The sequence below is a fragment of the Mycetomoellerius zeteki genome, unplaced genomic scaffold (assembly GCF_001594055.1).
Source record: "Mycetomoellerius zeteki isolate Tzet28-1 unplaced genomic scaffold, Tzet1.0 scaffold150, whole genome shotgun sequence".
NCBI lineage: Eukaryota > Metazoa > Arthropoda > Insecta > Hymenoptera > Formicidae > Mycetomoellerius > Mycetomoellerius zeteki.
Window position 1 is genome coordinate 278,513 of NW_017256448.1, and position 16,522 is coordinate 295,034.

Below are 16,522 nucleotides of genomic sequence, written 5' to 3' on the forward strand. Positions count from 1 at the left end.
CCGGTGGCGCTGATCGCGTGCTGCTAGCGGCCCGGAATTCGCATCACTGGTTGTAATCATAAGGTCGCACAGTGGGCCAGACGACCCGAAAAACTGGCCAAAAGTCGAGTTTAAAATTTACTGTAAACAATATTTCATATGTCATAAGAATATCTCAAAGAACATATAAATGAATTGTATAATAAGGTTTTGGTAACAGGTTTCGAGGAATAGCCACTTGATTACAAAATACAGGTGATAATTTCAGACCTATCTTTAAAATAAAAAACATTAAAACTATGAATATAAACTTTATAAATTAAATGTTTAAAAATCGTATTTGTTTTAAAAATGGACAAATAATAATACGATACATTTTTATTTACTCTAAATATTAACATTACTTTCTGTGGCAGAGCTATTTATGCGAATATTTCTGATTTAAATAGATTATGACTTCACACAAATCCATCGTGCCGACCTGTGGCCTCGGAATTAATTTTTTTTGATACTGTTATATTCATATAAATACGAAAAACTAGGAAAATACTATAGTATATGTAATGTATACTGTAGTATTTCCCTAGACTTTCGTATACGTTTCTTTTCAAGAATAGACTCCCTGAATGTACCCACTGACTATGATCCAAATTATCACATTACAGTCGTATAAAAATCTTCGAATTGACTGAATGGAATAAAAAATTCTTTCATAAAATTAAAGTAGACGCAAAATTAGGAGGTGGTGCAGTGGACTTTGTACTAAAATCGAAAAAAAGTTAAAAAATTTTTTAACATTCTTTCGATTTTAGTATAAAATCCACTGCACCATCTTCTAATTTTGCGTCTACTTTAATCCTGTAAAAGGATTTTTTATTCCGTTCAGTCAATTCGAAGAATTTTATACGACTGTAATGTGATAATTTGGTCATTCCAGCATCCCATTGTAGATAAGAAACTCTAGTTTCTCTCTGTCCGAATTCTTATTATAGGAACATTAGCTGCAAGCGGGGTTCCGCATCGCTAATTATTGGAGGCAATGGGCAGTGATTTGCATATTTTGCAAATCGCATTTGGGGGAATATTATTACGTTTCAAAATTCATCAAAATAAAAACTATTCATAACTTTACCTTATAACGTTTTCGGCCCGATCGGGTTTGCACCAACTTGAGTTGGATTAATCTTTCCTATTGGTTGACGTTCTACAAATAGGAGTGCACAAAACACCATTAATCCAATCCAGGTTGGTGCAAACCCGGCCGGGTCGAAAACGCTATTAGAAACATCTCCATTCAAATTGACTGTTTCACCGACAAAAAGATCACATTCAAATTTGATAAATATCAAGCGTCAATTCTGATTAAATGATCGTTTTTATCGCTGAAACAACCGGTGTAAATGGCTTGTGAGTGTATTAAAAAATATGAAACTCAATTACCAAAAATGAAATTATTTTATTCCATACAACTTTATTCTTATAATACATATAAAAAATGAGATTGTCTAAAATAGAACAAGATTCGTGTTGCTAAAATTTTTCCCTTTTTTTTTATCACACACACACACATTGCTGAAATTTGATTGGTTGACTTAATTTTTCTAATTTTTATTGTAGGCAGTAATCGTATAACAAATTAATAATAGATAGTCCCATATTGATAAATTAATTTATAACATTTCAATCCGAATTCAAAGATTCATTAATCAGAAATTAAATTTATTTGTTGATGCATTCTCCGTCATATTAAATTCAATCTGTCCCTCAGAATTCTCTTTAATTTCAGAAGTAAGAGTTTCTTCTATATCCTAGAAAAACAATTTTTTTTATTTGTTAGTCAACGATTATGACATGCATTGAATTAATTAATTAATACAAATTCAATACAGTTAAAGAGATTCGGGCTAAGATAATACTTTTGGCAATAAATTCTTTAGATTATAATATACTAGTAGCATCGAATCGAAGATCTAATTTAATTTGAGATTTAAAATGTATACAGATATATTATTCCAACATCTAATTTTGATCATAATTGGCGTTTTTCTTATTTGATTGATTAATACAAATTACAATTTTTATTTATAATATATATTTTACTTATTTAGATAAAATGCCTGTATAAAAAAAACAACTTTTCTATGTAGATTATTTTCAATTTATAAACATAAAATAAATGTACAAACCTTTTGAGAAAAAAATGCGTCGATTATAACCATAGATTTTTGATAAACTTTTTCATTCTGATGATGTTGAAGAGCTTCTATTTTATCTAATCCTCCAACTTCTTCGATCATAATAGCAAGTCTTTCTGCTTGTCCTATTTTCTCTGCTGCATGCAAAATATTAGTTAGACCATCTAATACAACAATAATAACATTCCAATCCTTCGATTCCAATAAATTACAAAAAGGTGGTAATACACCTGCTCCTACTAATTGGGATAAATGTTGAATTGTTCCTCCTATTGTCAAGTTAGTTATAGCCCATGCAGCTTCTTTTTTTGACTTATAATCCCCCTTAAAAAATGAATAAATTTATCTACAAAATTCTTTACAAAAATATTTAAAACAAGTCTTCGACTAATTTTTTCGTGTATGCACAAACATACTTACAAATTGCAGTACTTCTATCAATGGTGATAACAGATCAGCATCTATCACACTTTGAATTTGGTCCTCATTACCAGCCATAATATTACTAATTGTCCAAGCAGCTTCCTTTACAATATTGACGCGATGATACCGCAATAAGGCACCCAGATGTGACAATCCTCCCGCAAGAATTACAGCATCCGTTTGAGCATCGTCACCTGTTACTATGTTTCCAACTGTACGCAATGCTGGAGTAAGAATAATTCCTTCCTGCGAAGTCAACATCTCTACGAGTTTCGGTATAATACCAGTTTCTAATACTGCTTGTATTTTGTCGTTGGATCCATCAGTAAGATAAGAGAGTGCCCAACAAGTATCGGCTAGGAGAAACAGCAATGTAAGTATCTCAAATTCAGAGTAAATTATATAGTATATAAAATAACAATATGAACATCTTACCAAGTACATCTCGATCCGAATAATTAAGCAGGCGATTAAATATTGATAGAATAGGTCTAATCAATTCAAAAGGTGGAGGTGGATTCTTATTTCGACATAAATTAGATAAAGTCCATACAACGTTCCGCAAGAATGTCATCTGTATATTCATTAGTATTGGAAAATATTAAAATCTGTTATCAACTTATTCAAATCTTCCGTGATATATATATATATATATGTGTATATACACACACACATATGTTGGTGTACATACTATCTAATTATAAGACTAGATTACCTATTAGATTAGAATCTAATCTTATAATAATTAGAGAGCAATGTTAATATGATTGAATACTGACATTAATTATTTAATTTTACTACTATTACATTTACTACTATTACTATTACATTTTACCATAAAAAATGTACAAATCTTAGGCTCTGTGTGGATGGACAATGGAGGAAATATTAGAAATAAAAATACATATTAAATATTAAAAAAATAACATTAGGATAGAAATTAAATGTAACGCACAAAATCTTATATCTTACTTGTATTCATTGTGTGTAACATTTAAATCTATTTCTAATTTTATTTCTCTAACATTTAATATTTATTTCTATTTATAATATTTTATTTCATTTTACTTCTTTAAGTTCCTAATATTTAATTAGTCTTGCTCCTAATATTTCTTTCATTATGCACAGAGCTTAAAATTTGTACATTTCCGATGTTAATCAAATTTTTGAGTATTAATATCGACAATATGAAAGCAAATAAGACAAACATAATCGAAGGTTGTCAAATACAATATCACTTACTGAAGTATTAGGTTTAATTAAATCCAGCAAAATAGGTAGAGCATCATGTACAAGAACAAGATCACGTGCATATGGTCCATCTCCGGCTATATTTCCTAAGGCCCATACTGCTTGTTCCGCAACAACAGGTGATGTAGATTTAAGTAGTTTCACTAATTTTGGTATTGCTCCATATTTTACAACATTTTGTGTTTGTAAGGATGTACCAGAGGCTATGTTAGTTAATACCCATGCTACTTCAAATTGCAAAGCAATGCTACATAGAAATAAATAAATTATATCTTGTTTCATAAATATATGAAGAAACAATTTACTTAAATCGATAAATCACTTTCATAGTTTTCATATACATACTTATCATCGTTATCTAAGAGCTCAATGCAACGTGGTACTATACCACCTTCTATTATATCATTTATAGGAGGATTTCTTTCTCGACTTAATAATTTCCTGCAAGTCTGAACTGCCAACAATTGTAATGATTCATCTGACGAGTTTATGTGGTTTACAATTTCATCTATAGAAAGAGCAGAAGGGGATGAGACAGCAGCTTTATTTGATAAATCTGATAGTTCTTGATTTGACATATCAAGATTACGTCGTTTGGACAATTGATCATCCTTCTTGGCTTTACGTAGCTCCACTGATAATGTATTCCTTCTTATTCGAGCTTCCTAAGGGAGACACACACATATACTAAAGGAATGTTCGTAAACGTTTACACAATAGATTATTTATAATTTAATTATATTAGGGCAAATTTGAATAGCAAAATGTTAATGTACTGTTTTAAATTATATATATATGTATAAAATTTAAAACAATATACAAATGGTACTATCTTATATCCCTCTTGATGTCACATAACTGGTTTGAAACTTTTTTAATGAATCTTATATATCCCAAACAGCATAAATCATTAATTCTAGCAGTATTGCAGCAACATTGTAATATACCAACATATTACAATAAGATTGCAAACAATATTGCAAATATTGTAACAATACAATATTAAGTTTTTATACTACGTAAGTATTGAAATAGTTCAGTTTTTTATATATAATTATATAAGAAAAGCTAGATAGATAGATGCTCATATATAATTATATAAATTAATATATAAACTACAATAGATCATGTACATATATATGTATATATATATATAAATATATAAGAATGTATACTTCCAATATATAGGAAAATTTTTTTTAAAAAAGCTAAAAGCAGACTGACTTCACTAATTATTATTGAAAATAAACACAAAATACATAATCAAACGTTTCGACCTTGAATATGGACTTCAGTGAGTGTATGTAAATATATTGCTAGATTCAAAGATCAAAAAATTAAAATAATGTATAGCGGCTGGAACTGTTAAATTAGAAAATAATTTGATTTACACTTACTTCGTGTTTATTATGAAATTTAAAATTTGCTATGCGTCCATGGCTGTGATCCTCTTGAGAAGGCATTGTCCTTCGACGTATTTGATACTTTTTCTACTGCTTGGCTTATCTCAATCTATAGTTATCCTTGCATAAATGTTTAACAAAAGATTCAAATTAAAAATATATTAGTGATAATAACGACTAGTTAGAATATACTGAGAAATAATCTATACAATTGGACTAAGCCTGATAGAATGAGTCTATAACTAACCTTATCAAAATCCACAGTTACTTATTCGAAGAAAATTCGAGTGACATTGTAATGTGATTAACGTATGAAAACATATTTGTGGTAAACGTAGCTGATTTTAAATTTATTTTTCATGATTACACGCAAAAACTGAGAAATAAGTTGTTTAATCGTGAATCTAATAGAATATATGTGTCTGTACAGTTTATATCATTAAAATTCATAATACCCATTTATTTATTTGAAGAAAATTTGAGTAATTATGATTAACGTATGAAAACATGATTGTTGCTATTTGTAATTTATTTTTCATAACGATTAAACGAAAATAAGTATTAAATATCTATATAGGTATATATAAATTATAATAAATTGATTTCAACCGTACCTTTACAAATTAGACAGCGTGATAATTATCTGTTCAAATTGCAAATTCTCCTGCATATACTTGTTACTCGTCTTTCTTTGTCGAAGAATTCAAATAACCTATCGTTGTTAAAAATAAAAAAGAAAGAAAAAAGGTTTCTATTTACAATTATCTAATAAGAACCGTTGAAAAATTGAAAATAGTAAGACCAAGTTACCGTTCAACGTTCAACCGCTCTACAAGTGTCTACAAGCAAGGCTGGTAGCCTTTCTATCACATTCTACAATAAGCTTTACCTTTAAGGAACGTTTATATTGGCCGTATTCATATGCGTACGAATTGACTAATCACAATCGAGTATTCCCCTTTTATAATCGAATGAGAGAGGAATTCGCGACTGTGATTGGTCAATTCTTACAGATTATGATATACGGCTCAGCAAATTCAAAATTTTGTTCTGCGTGGTCTACAATGGGCAGTAGCAGTAGTGGATTAAGGAGTAGACGCAGAAATCAACCAATCATAATCGAATGTGAGAAAGATAATCAACTATGATTAGTCGATTTCTGCACCTACTCCTTAATTCACTACTGCTACTGCCCATTATAGACCACGCATTACAATTCAGAAGACTCTAGAATTTAGTTCCTTCTAATATGCCGCGTTCATCAGTAGGCACCTTAAAGTTGCCATCTGTTCCTCCTTTTTTCCCTGAATACCGTCCTCTTGTCCCTGAAAAAATTCCGCTGAAACTTTCCAGAAATTTTGATAAGTTTTTTAACTAAAATGTTGAATAATCACCAAAATTGAACTAAAATTCCTTCGCAAGTAAATATCACTAAAATTTGCTAAAATTTCTTTGAAATTTCGGTAAAGTGATTTTTTCAGTTAAATTATTGAAAATTGCTGAAATTAAACTGAAATTTTTCTGAAAATTCCTCTAAGAATTTATTGAAATTTCTCTGAAATTTGTCTAAAATTACTTCAAAAATTTTGCTAAAAATTTGTTGAAATTTTGCTGAAATTTGATTTAGATTTCGCTGAAAATTTTATATTTTTCTAAAAGTATATTGAATATTTTTTAACATTTCGCTAAAAGTATTGCAAAATTGTTACGAATACGCGAAAATGAATTTAACTACATTTATTTTTTACACGTAACAAAAAATGGTTTTAATATGTGTAAGGAGACAATATATTATGATATTAAGTATATTTTCATTAGCACATTACAGTTCTATTTAACATTAATTATTTTTTCTATTGGCGTTCCATCTTTTTTGTATCTTTGATTAAATATGTTAAAATTTTACTATATCGAAAAAAAAATTAACGATTAATATTTCGGTTCACGAGGCAGAGCGTTGCTTTTTTCTACCAGATCCATTCGTTTCGTGTAGAAACCCAAATAAGCCTAATTTCACCAAAATCGGAACTGGTTATACTAAACAGAACAATTATATCGGTTATTTTATCGTAATCATGAATCGAAAAGAAATAGAAAAAAACAATATGAAGTATAAGATTTTTGAAAAATAATGATCATTACTTATTATTTTTTAAAGCTATAGATTTTTTTTCGAAACGACATACATAACAAATTTATTTATCTGTTAAACTGTATACTACGAAAATTAACTTAAAAGTTTTATTAAGCAATTTCTAATAATCGCAATTCGGACGCATTAAACTTTTTTTAATAATTAAATTAATATATTTAGACAAAATTTTATTAACTAAGGTAGTACTTATTTGAATTATATCTTACATAGTTTTCAAAATAGTGCTTTAATTATAATGAATAAAAAAGCACAGTCCTATTTGTGATATTATAAAAAACATAAAAATAATTGCAATATATAATATTAATTGATTTTTCTCCCCGTTTAAAGCTATAAATAGAAATTTGTAGTGCTGCTAGTATTCCTTTAAATCGCTTGTTATCGACCTAATATAAAATCGCTTTGATCGTTGACCAAGAAATGATAAACAAATGCAGCTTTCTTTTTATCGAAAGTAATTTGAGTCGCACGACTTCTCTGATGGCGATCATCCCTGCTTCTAGGCGGATACCTTAAAAATATTGATCCAAACAGCGTCGCTGCACATACACACAAATAATATTTTTAAAATATTTCTGTCAATGCTCCTTATGTGGTATAGAAATAATAAATTAAGAGCAAGGTAGAAATGAATGTAATAAGTTTACCTAGTGTCTTAGCATCAAGTTCATTATCTTGTGTATGATTTAATAATTCTTGCAAGAATGAGCTAATATAGAGAAAGACAGTTCTTCTAGTCTCTGGTAACTGCATTACAATCTATAAATGAATAAAATAATATAATAACCTAAATTCATATAAGAAAACATTATATTACAGTAAAATACTAATTTCTGATTTACTTGTTTGCATTGTAAATAATTGGTTGCTGCTGATAAGCAAACATTATGTAGATTATAGGGTATCAATGGTTCAGCGGTAGATTCTAAAAGCAAAATAATGCTTCTGCTACCGAATGTACACCACCAGCTATATGAAGAAATTATTGTCAAGGAACGCTAATGTGTCTGTGTGTGTGTGTGTTACATACGTACGTGTACATATATATATATATATACACACACATGCATGCGTGCGTGTGTCTACAGGTCTTCCATTAAATTAAATCATCTTTCACAACACGCTTTACAACCGGTATATAGTAGCAGATTAAAATTGTGCTTTACAACATTTCACAATCACTTACGTCTACGTTTACCTAATTGTAGATTGGGCTTTATTTTCATTTGTGTGTGTATTATGAATATTATTACATATTTTGAAATATTAAAAGGATACGCATTGGATCTTGACTCCATTCATCTAACCAATCTCGAATAGCTATTATCTCACTATGAAGGCCTGGTGTTTCAAAAAGTCCTGGAGTTTTAAGGCCATGTCGATATAATCTATCCACTAAATGCCATATTTCTTTTGGAACTGAATACGGTTCTTGTGAGAGATTTTTATTATTCTCCTGCAGTTTCAAATCAAGCATTTAAAGTACAGATTAGATTACGGAGAAACACTTTCGCAATAAAATTATACCTGTCAATTTTTTAATATTTACCAATTCGACTAATCGTCCAATAGGAATTTCTCTAATTGGAATTGAAACATGAACCAATGCTTCCATGGAAGAGCCAAAACAGCTTCTCTCATAAGTGCCTGAAATTAATTTACACAATTATTATTTTAATTAAAAAACTAATAATAAATGGCTTTATTATATATATTGTTATTATTATACGCATGTAATATACCTGTTATAGTAATGAAAATATCTTTGCCTCCCTCGAGATGTAATACTAAAATATCATATAACTTGTCTTCACCAGAATTCAATTTCCACGCAGTCTTTTTGTCTACATATACTTCCAGTTTAATGTCGCACTTTTCACCTGACATGATGAGGAAAGGAAACACATAATGGAAAATATATTAATGTAGTGACAGATATTTAACAAATATATGTGAAAAATATAAATTTATACCTGGTTTTATAAAGCCTGTATAAGGCTCTATGTGCAACCAATCCTTGCAGTAGTTTGTATCGTCTAACTTTTTTATAAATTCAAATTGCACTGGTACCTAATTTAAAAATATAAAGAATGAAAGTAAATTGCGTATGCATCTCCCCCTTTTTTTCTTGATACGCACCTGGCCTGTATTAGCGATAATAAGTTCTTTACTGCTAGATTCGAGAAATCTCAAAACGTCAAAAATAATGTCCGTGGTATCAACCATTACTTGAGGTAAGAATTCATTTTCTAATTTATCTAGTTTTTTCATAACTTCCTCATGAATTTTACGGTACTTAGCCGTATCTATAATACGTATCTGTTTTGGAAAATTTATTAATACAAGTTATATAATAATATAAGACATATATAATAATATAATATAAGACATATATAATATAAGACATATATAATAATATAAGACACTTTTTTCAAGTGAATATGTAATAAATAAAAAGAAACAAAAAATCCGTATTTGCATATCTACATACTTACTTGAGAATCAAAACTTGCACTAACTGGTTTATGGTCAGATATCTTTAGTTCCGGATGATTTTTGTAGTAAATTGATTTAATCATATCTCCTTTCCATAATACTCGATCACACCAAGCTGGGGCTCTGCATTTCTCACTATACATCGTTAGACATAAACATAAAAAAGAATGATATAAAAATATTAGATTGAAATTTACTTAATAAATGTAAGTTGCGTTTTGGAAATGTAATATAATTTTTAGGATACCTTGAATCCCAGTTGTCGGTACCTGGATCATATTTATATGTGGGTTTAAAGTCAATCTCTGCTTCCTGAAATCCTTGAAACACACGTCCTGCTTTGCGTTGGTGTCCAAGTTGATCCAATGCTAAGACAGGACCATAGATGCCTTCTGAAATGTACTGCTTAGCTGTTGCAGCATCCATTTCCGTTATCCGATAATTTAAATCGCCCAACCAATAAATCTGGCTATACACATACACATATGCTTATATATGTATACATATACTCATATTGTATTTCTTTGCTTCACTATGATACAACTCAAAAAAATTAATAGCGAATTCGGTTGGACACACTAGTTTGCACTAGAGCATGTTAAAGCTGTTGTATACTGATTTAATCCGTACAAAATGCAAATATTTAAAATTAGAAAATACAGATTTTACTTAACAGCACAATAAAGCAGACGGCCGTATCTTGTCGCGCGCTTAGATATAATAGTAGGTCGGGCTTATTTAATTTTTAATAATTAATTTCTTGTTAACTGTTGCAAAAATTATAAAATGGTATAGGACTTTTCGATTTAGTTTAGTTTGCTTTACTTGCATGCGAGCGCTGTCAATAATTAGGGAATATCCCATATACTAGGTGTACAAATAAGTTTCCGGGTTTCACACATGGATGGCGCCAACGACACATGTAAGTCTGAAGTTGTTTATTTTTTGTAGCTGCGACATTTGACGACAATAATCAATCAAAATATTTCCAGTTTCGCGACGAAAAAAAATTTTTATGCAACAGTGAAAATGTCGGGTTTTGTGCCAAAAAAACAGCATTCGCGGGAAGTCTTGCTTTTCTGCTTTCACTTGGGCAAAAATGCAGCTGAAGCACGTCGTTTGCTTGAGGAGGCTTACGGCGAACATGCACCATCGAAAACAACCTGTGAAGATTGGTTTAAACGCTTTAGAAGTGGCGATTTCGACACTGCGGACAAAGAGCGCTCCGGAAGACCGAAAACAATCGAGGACGCCGATCTGCAAGCGTTGTTGGATGAAGATGACACGCAAACTCAAGAACAACTTGCAGAGGTGTTAAACACGTCTCAACAAAGCATTTCCATACATTTACGTGCCATGGGAAAAGTTCAAAAGGAAGGAAAATGGGTGCCGCATGAATTGACTGAGAGACAGATGGAAAATCGAAAAGTCACTTCCGAAATTTTGCTTTTGCGGTATGAAAGAAAGAGTTTCCTGCATCGAATTGTTACTGGCGATAAGAAGTGGGTGTATTTCGAGAATCCCAAACGCAAAAAATCGTGGCTTTCATCTGGCGACGCATCAACATCGACGGCGCGGCCAAATCGTTTCGGAAAGAAAACAATGCTCTGCGTTTGGTGGGACCAGAAAGGAGTGGTTTACTATGAGCTGTTGAAACTAGGCGAAATTGTCAACGGAGAATGCTACCGACAACAACTAATCAATTTAAGCCATGCATTGCTCGAGAAACGGCCAGAATGGGACACAAGACATGAGCGAGTGATTTTGCAGCAGGACAATGCACCGTGCCATCGCCCTTCCATCGTCAAGGACACCATCAAAACGTTGAAATGGGATCTGTTACCACACCCGCCGTATTCACCAGATCTGGCTCCTTCTGATTATCACTTGTTCCGGTCGATGGCGCATGACTTGGCTGGACTACACTTGGCCAGTTTCGAAGAAGTGCGAAATTGGATAGATGAATGGTTTCGGACCAAAAACGAGTCGTTCTATCGTCGCGGTATTCATGCATTGCAAGAGAGATGGCGAAAATGTATAGCTAGCGAGGGACGATACTTTGAATAAACCGCTTTTTGTTTTTTCTTGAAATTTTGCATTTTTCATTGATCAAAAAACCCGGAAACTTATTTGTACACCTAGTAATATCATAGAAAACTTACTCGTGATCCTTGAAACTTTTAGGTGGCACATATTTCGTAAAAGATAATCTCGCACAAATATCAGCATAATCCTGGTTGCGTCGCTCAAATTCTTCACAATGTGCAGCTAAATGAGCATTAACAAAGCAAACGGCCGTATTGTGAATACAACAACTTACTGCAACACCACCTTTATTGCCCTACAAGAATTTGCGATGAAGTATTAACTTTTGAAGCAGTGTGTTTTTATGTATTTATGTAACACCTTTTAAAAAATAAAAAAGTATATTTCTTGCACTCTGATTTTTTTGTAACTTCATATTTAGTAATTGAGTTATGAATTGAATTTGAAGTAAAAATTTTTGAGCGCGAGTGTGGCATGACAGACAACGCACTGATCTATTATCCCAGACAAAACGTGTCTAAAACAATAAAAAGTGTCTAAAATCAGGTCATAAGATGTTTTATGGGTCTAAAAAACGACTTAAAGACATCTTATGTCATAATTTTTTATTTTGTGTTGTTTGAGATGCTAGAGGTCCCGGGTTCGATCCCAATAGGAACCAAAATATTTAAGCTCGTGTCTCCTCTCAGAAAAGGCCGATAACCTCCCGAGAGTATCCTTGCCTACAGAAACGCCTCTCGAAAAATCCGTCGTTCGAAATCAGCATTAAAACTGTAGGTCCCGTATGCTTGGGGTAATTGAATAATCAGCGTGCACACCACAAGCATATGAGAGATATGTAACACAGGCCAGAGGCCTAACTTAAGAAAAAATAAAAATTCTAAATTTTACTAGTTTATTCAAGGCGGTTCAGTTTGACAAATTTTTGATTTGTATAATATGTACTATAACAAAAAATTTTGCTTATACAAGATATATTAAAATTTGATATCCGAAGTTTCTTGGGATCGCTGATTTCGAATTTAAAGTCAAAGTTTACATATTTTCAAAAAGATGACGGAAAATCATAAAATGTCGGATTTAATACAATCGTATGAAGATTTATCGAAAAACTTTCTTGCTATAGTATTTTCAGTCATAAATTTTGGGACATCATATGTAACATCTTGGTATATAATTATAAAGTAATTTGTGTATTAGAAACTTACCAACTTTCCCATAATTCCTGTTCCTACTGTATCAGTACACACATTTTCGATGAATGGTATATGAGCTTCAAGCGCATAGACTAATAACATCATGCCCACTAATCTGACAAGAGCTACTTGTGTATAATTCCCTTCTGGATGAAGCGAATTAACTATAACTTGTCTATGACAAAATTTTTATGTTATATAATTATAAATCATTTTTCATTATAATGAATTATTTAAAAAAGTTATTTGATAGGCAAAATGGACACACTATTTTACTTTTTCAAGGTTGATACAAATGACATATATACCTCCATTCTTCTTCTCTAGGAGTTTCATGAAATAGAAATGCTTCTTTGCTCAAATCTAATTCCTGGAATCCGATAGCGTATATATCTGGTGGCATTTCGTCCGTGCTTAACCATTCATTTAATTTAATGTTATTTGGGGGTTGTCCATTTACGTTCCACGTGCAAGTAAGTATACTGTAATTATTGATAATAATCACATCTCATGAATGATCATATGCACAAAAATTCATTTTTAAACTGAAACAAAGGACCTGGATATATAATCATAATAATGTGAAACGAACCGAAATGTTTTACTATATGTATAATCATCTTCTTTACAGGCCATCTGATATCGTACCACTGATTCTCTTGCAGCTACTGGGGATCTACCTGAGGCAATGCTTTGTCGTGGTATTGCTAAATCATGATTCTCAAGATTGAGCAACTATAAAAAATAAATTTTTACTAAAACAGGTTCCATCGTTCCTATTTTAAATTTTTATAATATTAATTATTATTATACTAACTTACAGAATCGGCAGGATCCTGCATATCTTTGCCACCAGTAGCCAAGTTTCTCCTATTTCTCGTTAGCTTTTCAATCCACAAAAATTCCTCTGCAGGACTTTTAGCTGTTTGATATACTAAAATCATAATTATTTTGTTGATAGATAAATGTTGATAGATAAATTTCTTCTACATAAAAATTATATGTTAAATAAGTATGTGCATACCTTCTATCGCTCGAAATATTTGTGATACTAAAGAACTGGTAGATTCTCCAAGTTTCATCTCAAATATCAGGCGAAGTTTTCTTGATGTAATATTCATATATATATCAAGGCCATCCTGTGTTTCTCCATTAGTATCTTTAATTAAAAAAAGACACTTTAATAAAAAAATATTTAATGATTTTTCTCTTTTTCTAGGAAATTCAATATTTTTGAGTTGTATTACTTTAAGCAAAGAAGCGATGCAATTCTGAAATTAATTAAACTAATTAATAAGCATTAAAATTATTAATTTTTATACAGTATTTCAGCCACTATAAGGTCGGAATCAGACTAAGCATTGAAGATTGAGATTGAAGATTAAAATTTGACCAGTGAGGACAAAGGAATTTTTAGTTCCTATTGTTTTGATTGGTCAAATTTCAATCTTTCAATCTTCAATCTCAATATTCAATGCGTAGTCTGATTCCGGCCTAATGATGCTGAAAAAGTATCATATTTTGAAACAAAGAATATGAATTATAATAATAAATCTTAAAGGAGATTAAAAAAATAGAATCTTCTTATAGTTCCTAAAGATTAATATATCATGTATAGAATTAATACATAATACATAGCAAAGCTTAAAGTACCTATACTACATTTGAAGTCTTGATCAATAGGTAATATTCCTTCCAAGGTCAGATCACTGTATACTTGTGGTGGTGTTTTTGAAGTTAGAAAAATTGCTAAAGCATGGGTTGTACCTTTGTAAACAAGAGCAATATATCTTGAAGATTGTATCCATCCTTGTATTAATGACGCTTCTGTAGTCTAATGTCATACAGTTAAGATATATAGATAATATTATATACTTATATTGTAAAAATATAATTGTAATTCATAATAGTAATATCGAATCATGATAAAATAATCTTTAACCAAATAATACTTGACTAAAAATAAAGCTTTTAATTAATAGCAAATTATTACTGATCACAATGATACAATATATCCATTATTTATTAAGTTTAAGAAAGGATACAGTCAAAACAGTTTCGCCTGACACGAACTTGGATTGCACTATTGCTAAAGATTCAGATGCCGACATCTCGTTTGATCTCTTGGTTATTACATACAATTGGTTAAAATTTATTACTATCTGGAATAGAATACAATTTGTGTGATTTACTCTCTATGTCATAATACATAATAGATTGGAAATAAAGGAAAAATAAACGAAGCTTCTTTCAATAACTCTCGCACCTTACAAAAATCTCAAGCAAACAAGAAACCTGAGATGGGCAGACAGATTATGTCCAGAATTGCCAACCCATTGCTATATCTTCACCCTAGATTGAATTTGAAATAGATAAGGAGATAAGTACCTATTATGGAACAAAGTTGGAATGGATTCCGATCGAAATTATTCAATTATACCCTAGATTTCTATTGTGTTTTCTGAATTCCGGAGAAAACGGAATAATTCCGATCGGAATCCATTCCGATTTTGTTCCATGATAGGTACCAAGGGCTGCGGTCCACTTGATGCTACGAACGCTTCGAAGCGTTTGAACGACCAATCAGAACAAAAAATTTTACGAATTGACTAATCAAAGAATACTTCGAAGCGTTTGTAGCGTCAAGTGGACCGCAGCCCTAGATACTGCACTGATCCTGTTCTTGACGCGCATGCGCAAGAAAGGGAGCACCGATCGGAACACTGTTCAACGTGATGCGTATTGTTTTCAGACGCAAAGAGTTTTCAGATGTACCGGAAAAGTGCGCGTAAGCGCCCTGGCGATCAAATTAAGAAAGATTTATCTCAGAAAGAAGAATAAGAAATTTTGTGGAAACTCGTGACATGGATACGCACGGGAATAGCATTGCTGATCATGAAACGTAGCCTTTCTTGCTCTCTTATACTTTGGAACGACAGAAATTATGAATCCCGGCAATGTCGTTACATCTAAATTTCGTGCGACTTTTTACGAGCTCTTGTCGCTACGGCAATGATATTGCGCGCCGGACAGTCAAGGACCGGTATTCATAGTCGATTCTTATTTCAAGACCGTCTTAAGTAACGTCTTAAGACACTAATGCGACCCTCTGATTGGTTCGTGACATCTTAAGACTGTACTTAAGACGGTCTTGAATATAAGATCTGACTATGAATACCGGCCAAGGAGTGTTGATTCTCATTTGGACTGCGTTCGGAAATATCATCCGAGTATCCCCGTGTATCATTTTATCCTTATTGTTCACCCAATGTTAAACAAAGATAAGATGATACACGGGGTACTCAGGTGATATTTCCGAACGCAACCTTGGGTGCTCCTCGGGGTCATGTCATTCTTATTTAATTTAACATTCGGTAA

At 31.4% G+C, this 16,522-nt stretch overlaps 2 protein-coding genes across 4 annotated transcripts; both read right to left on the bottom strand.

Moving 5' to 3' along the window:
* Positions 1 to 1,603: 1,603 nt before the first annotated feature.
* Positions 1,604 to 6,128, bottom strand: Pen (karyopherin subunit alpha). Of its 3 annotated transcripts, XM_018444437.1 has the most exons (9): positions 6,062 to 6,128; positions 5,866 to 5,963; positions 5,246 to 5,371; positions 4,194 to 4,513; positions 3,840 to 4,095; positions 3,033 to 3,171; positions 2,595 to 2,953; positions 2,166 to 2,498; positions 1,604 to 1,787 (listed from the first exon to the last, which is right to left on the bottom strand). In XM_018444437.1, the coding sequence occupies exons 3-9, from the start codon at positions 5,309 to 5,311 to the stop codon at positions 1,686 to 1,688; spliced, it is 1,575 nt and encodes a 524-aa protein (XP_018299939.1). In that variant the 5' UTR covers positions 5,312 to 5,371; positions 5,866 to 5,963; positions 6,062 to 6,128; the 3' UTR covers positions 1,604 to 1,685. The 3 variants fall into 3 exon arrangements, with proteins under 3 accessions (XP_018299939.1, XP_018299940.1, XP_018299938.1); XM_018444438.1 differs by lacking the exon at positions 6,062 to 6,128 and having other exon boundaries at positions 5,246 to 5,360; positions 5,866 to 6,032; XM_018444436.1 differs by lacking the exon at positions 6,062 to 6,128 and having other exon boundaries at positions 5,866 to 6,032.
* Positions 6,129 to 7,727: 1,599 nt separating this feature from the next.
* Ocrl (Oculocerebrorenal syndrome of Lowe) lies at positions 7,728 to 15,398 on the bottom strand. Its single transcript, XM_018444507.1, is given in 19 exon segments — positions 7,728 to 7,945; positions 8,054 to 8,165; positions 8,249 to 8,343; positions 8,346 to 8,375; positions 8,685 to 8,862; positions 8,956 to 9,053; positions 9,149 to 9,286; positions 9,380 to 9,476; positions 9,546 to 9,725; positions 9,902 to 10,037; positions 10,150 to 10,371; positions 12,065 to 12,243; positions 13,157 to 13,319; positions 13,453 to 13,626; positions 13,737 to 13,879; positions 13,966 to 14,078; positions 14,169 to 14,303; positions 14,798 to 14,978; positions 15,190 to 15,398. Coding segments are annotated over 19 exon segments (2,601 nt in total). The 5' UTR covers positions 15,256 to 15,398; the 3' UTR covers positions 7,728 to 7,784.
* Positions 15,399 to 16,522: the final 1,124 nt, after the last annotated feature.

Excerpts from the sequence above, each read along its gene's own strand:
- Pen (XM_018444437.1), bottom strand. The coding sequence starts at position 5,311 with ATGCCTTCTCAAGAGGATCACAGCCATGGACGCATAGCAAATTTTAAA. Across the intron at positions 2,954-3,032 it reads TTCGGATCGAGATGTACTTG|CCGATACTTGTTGGGCACTC; the intron begins GTAAGATGTTCA and ends TGTTTCTCCTAG. Across the intron at positions 1,788-2,165 it reads ACGCATTTTTTTCTCAAAAG|GATATAGAAGAAACTCTTAC; the intron begins GTTTGTACATTT and ends TTGTTTTTCTAG.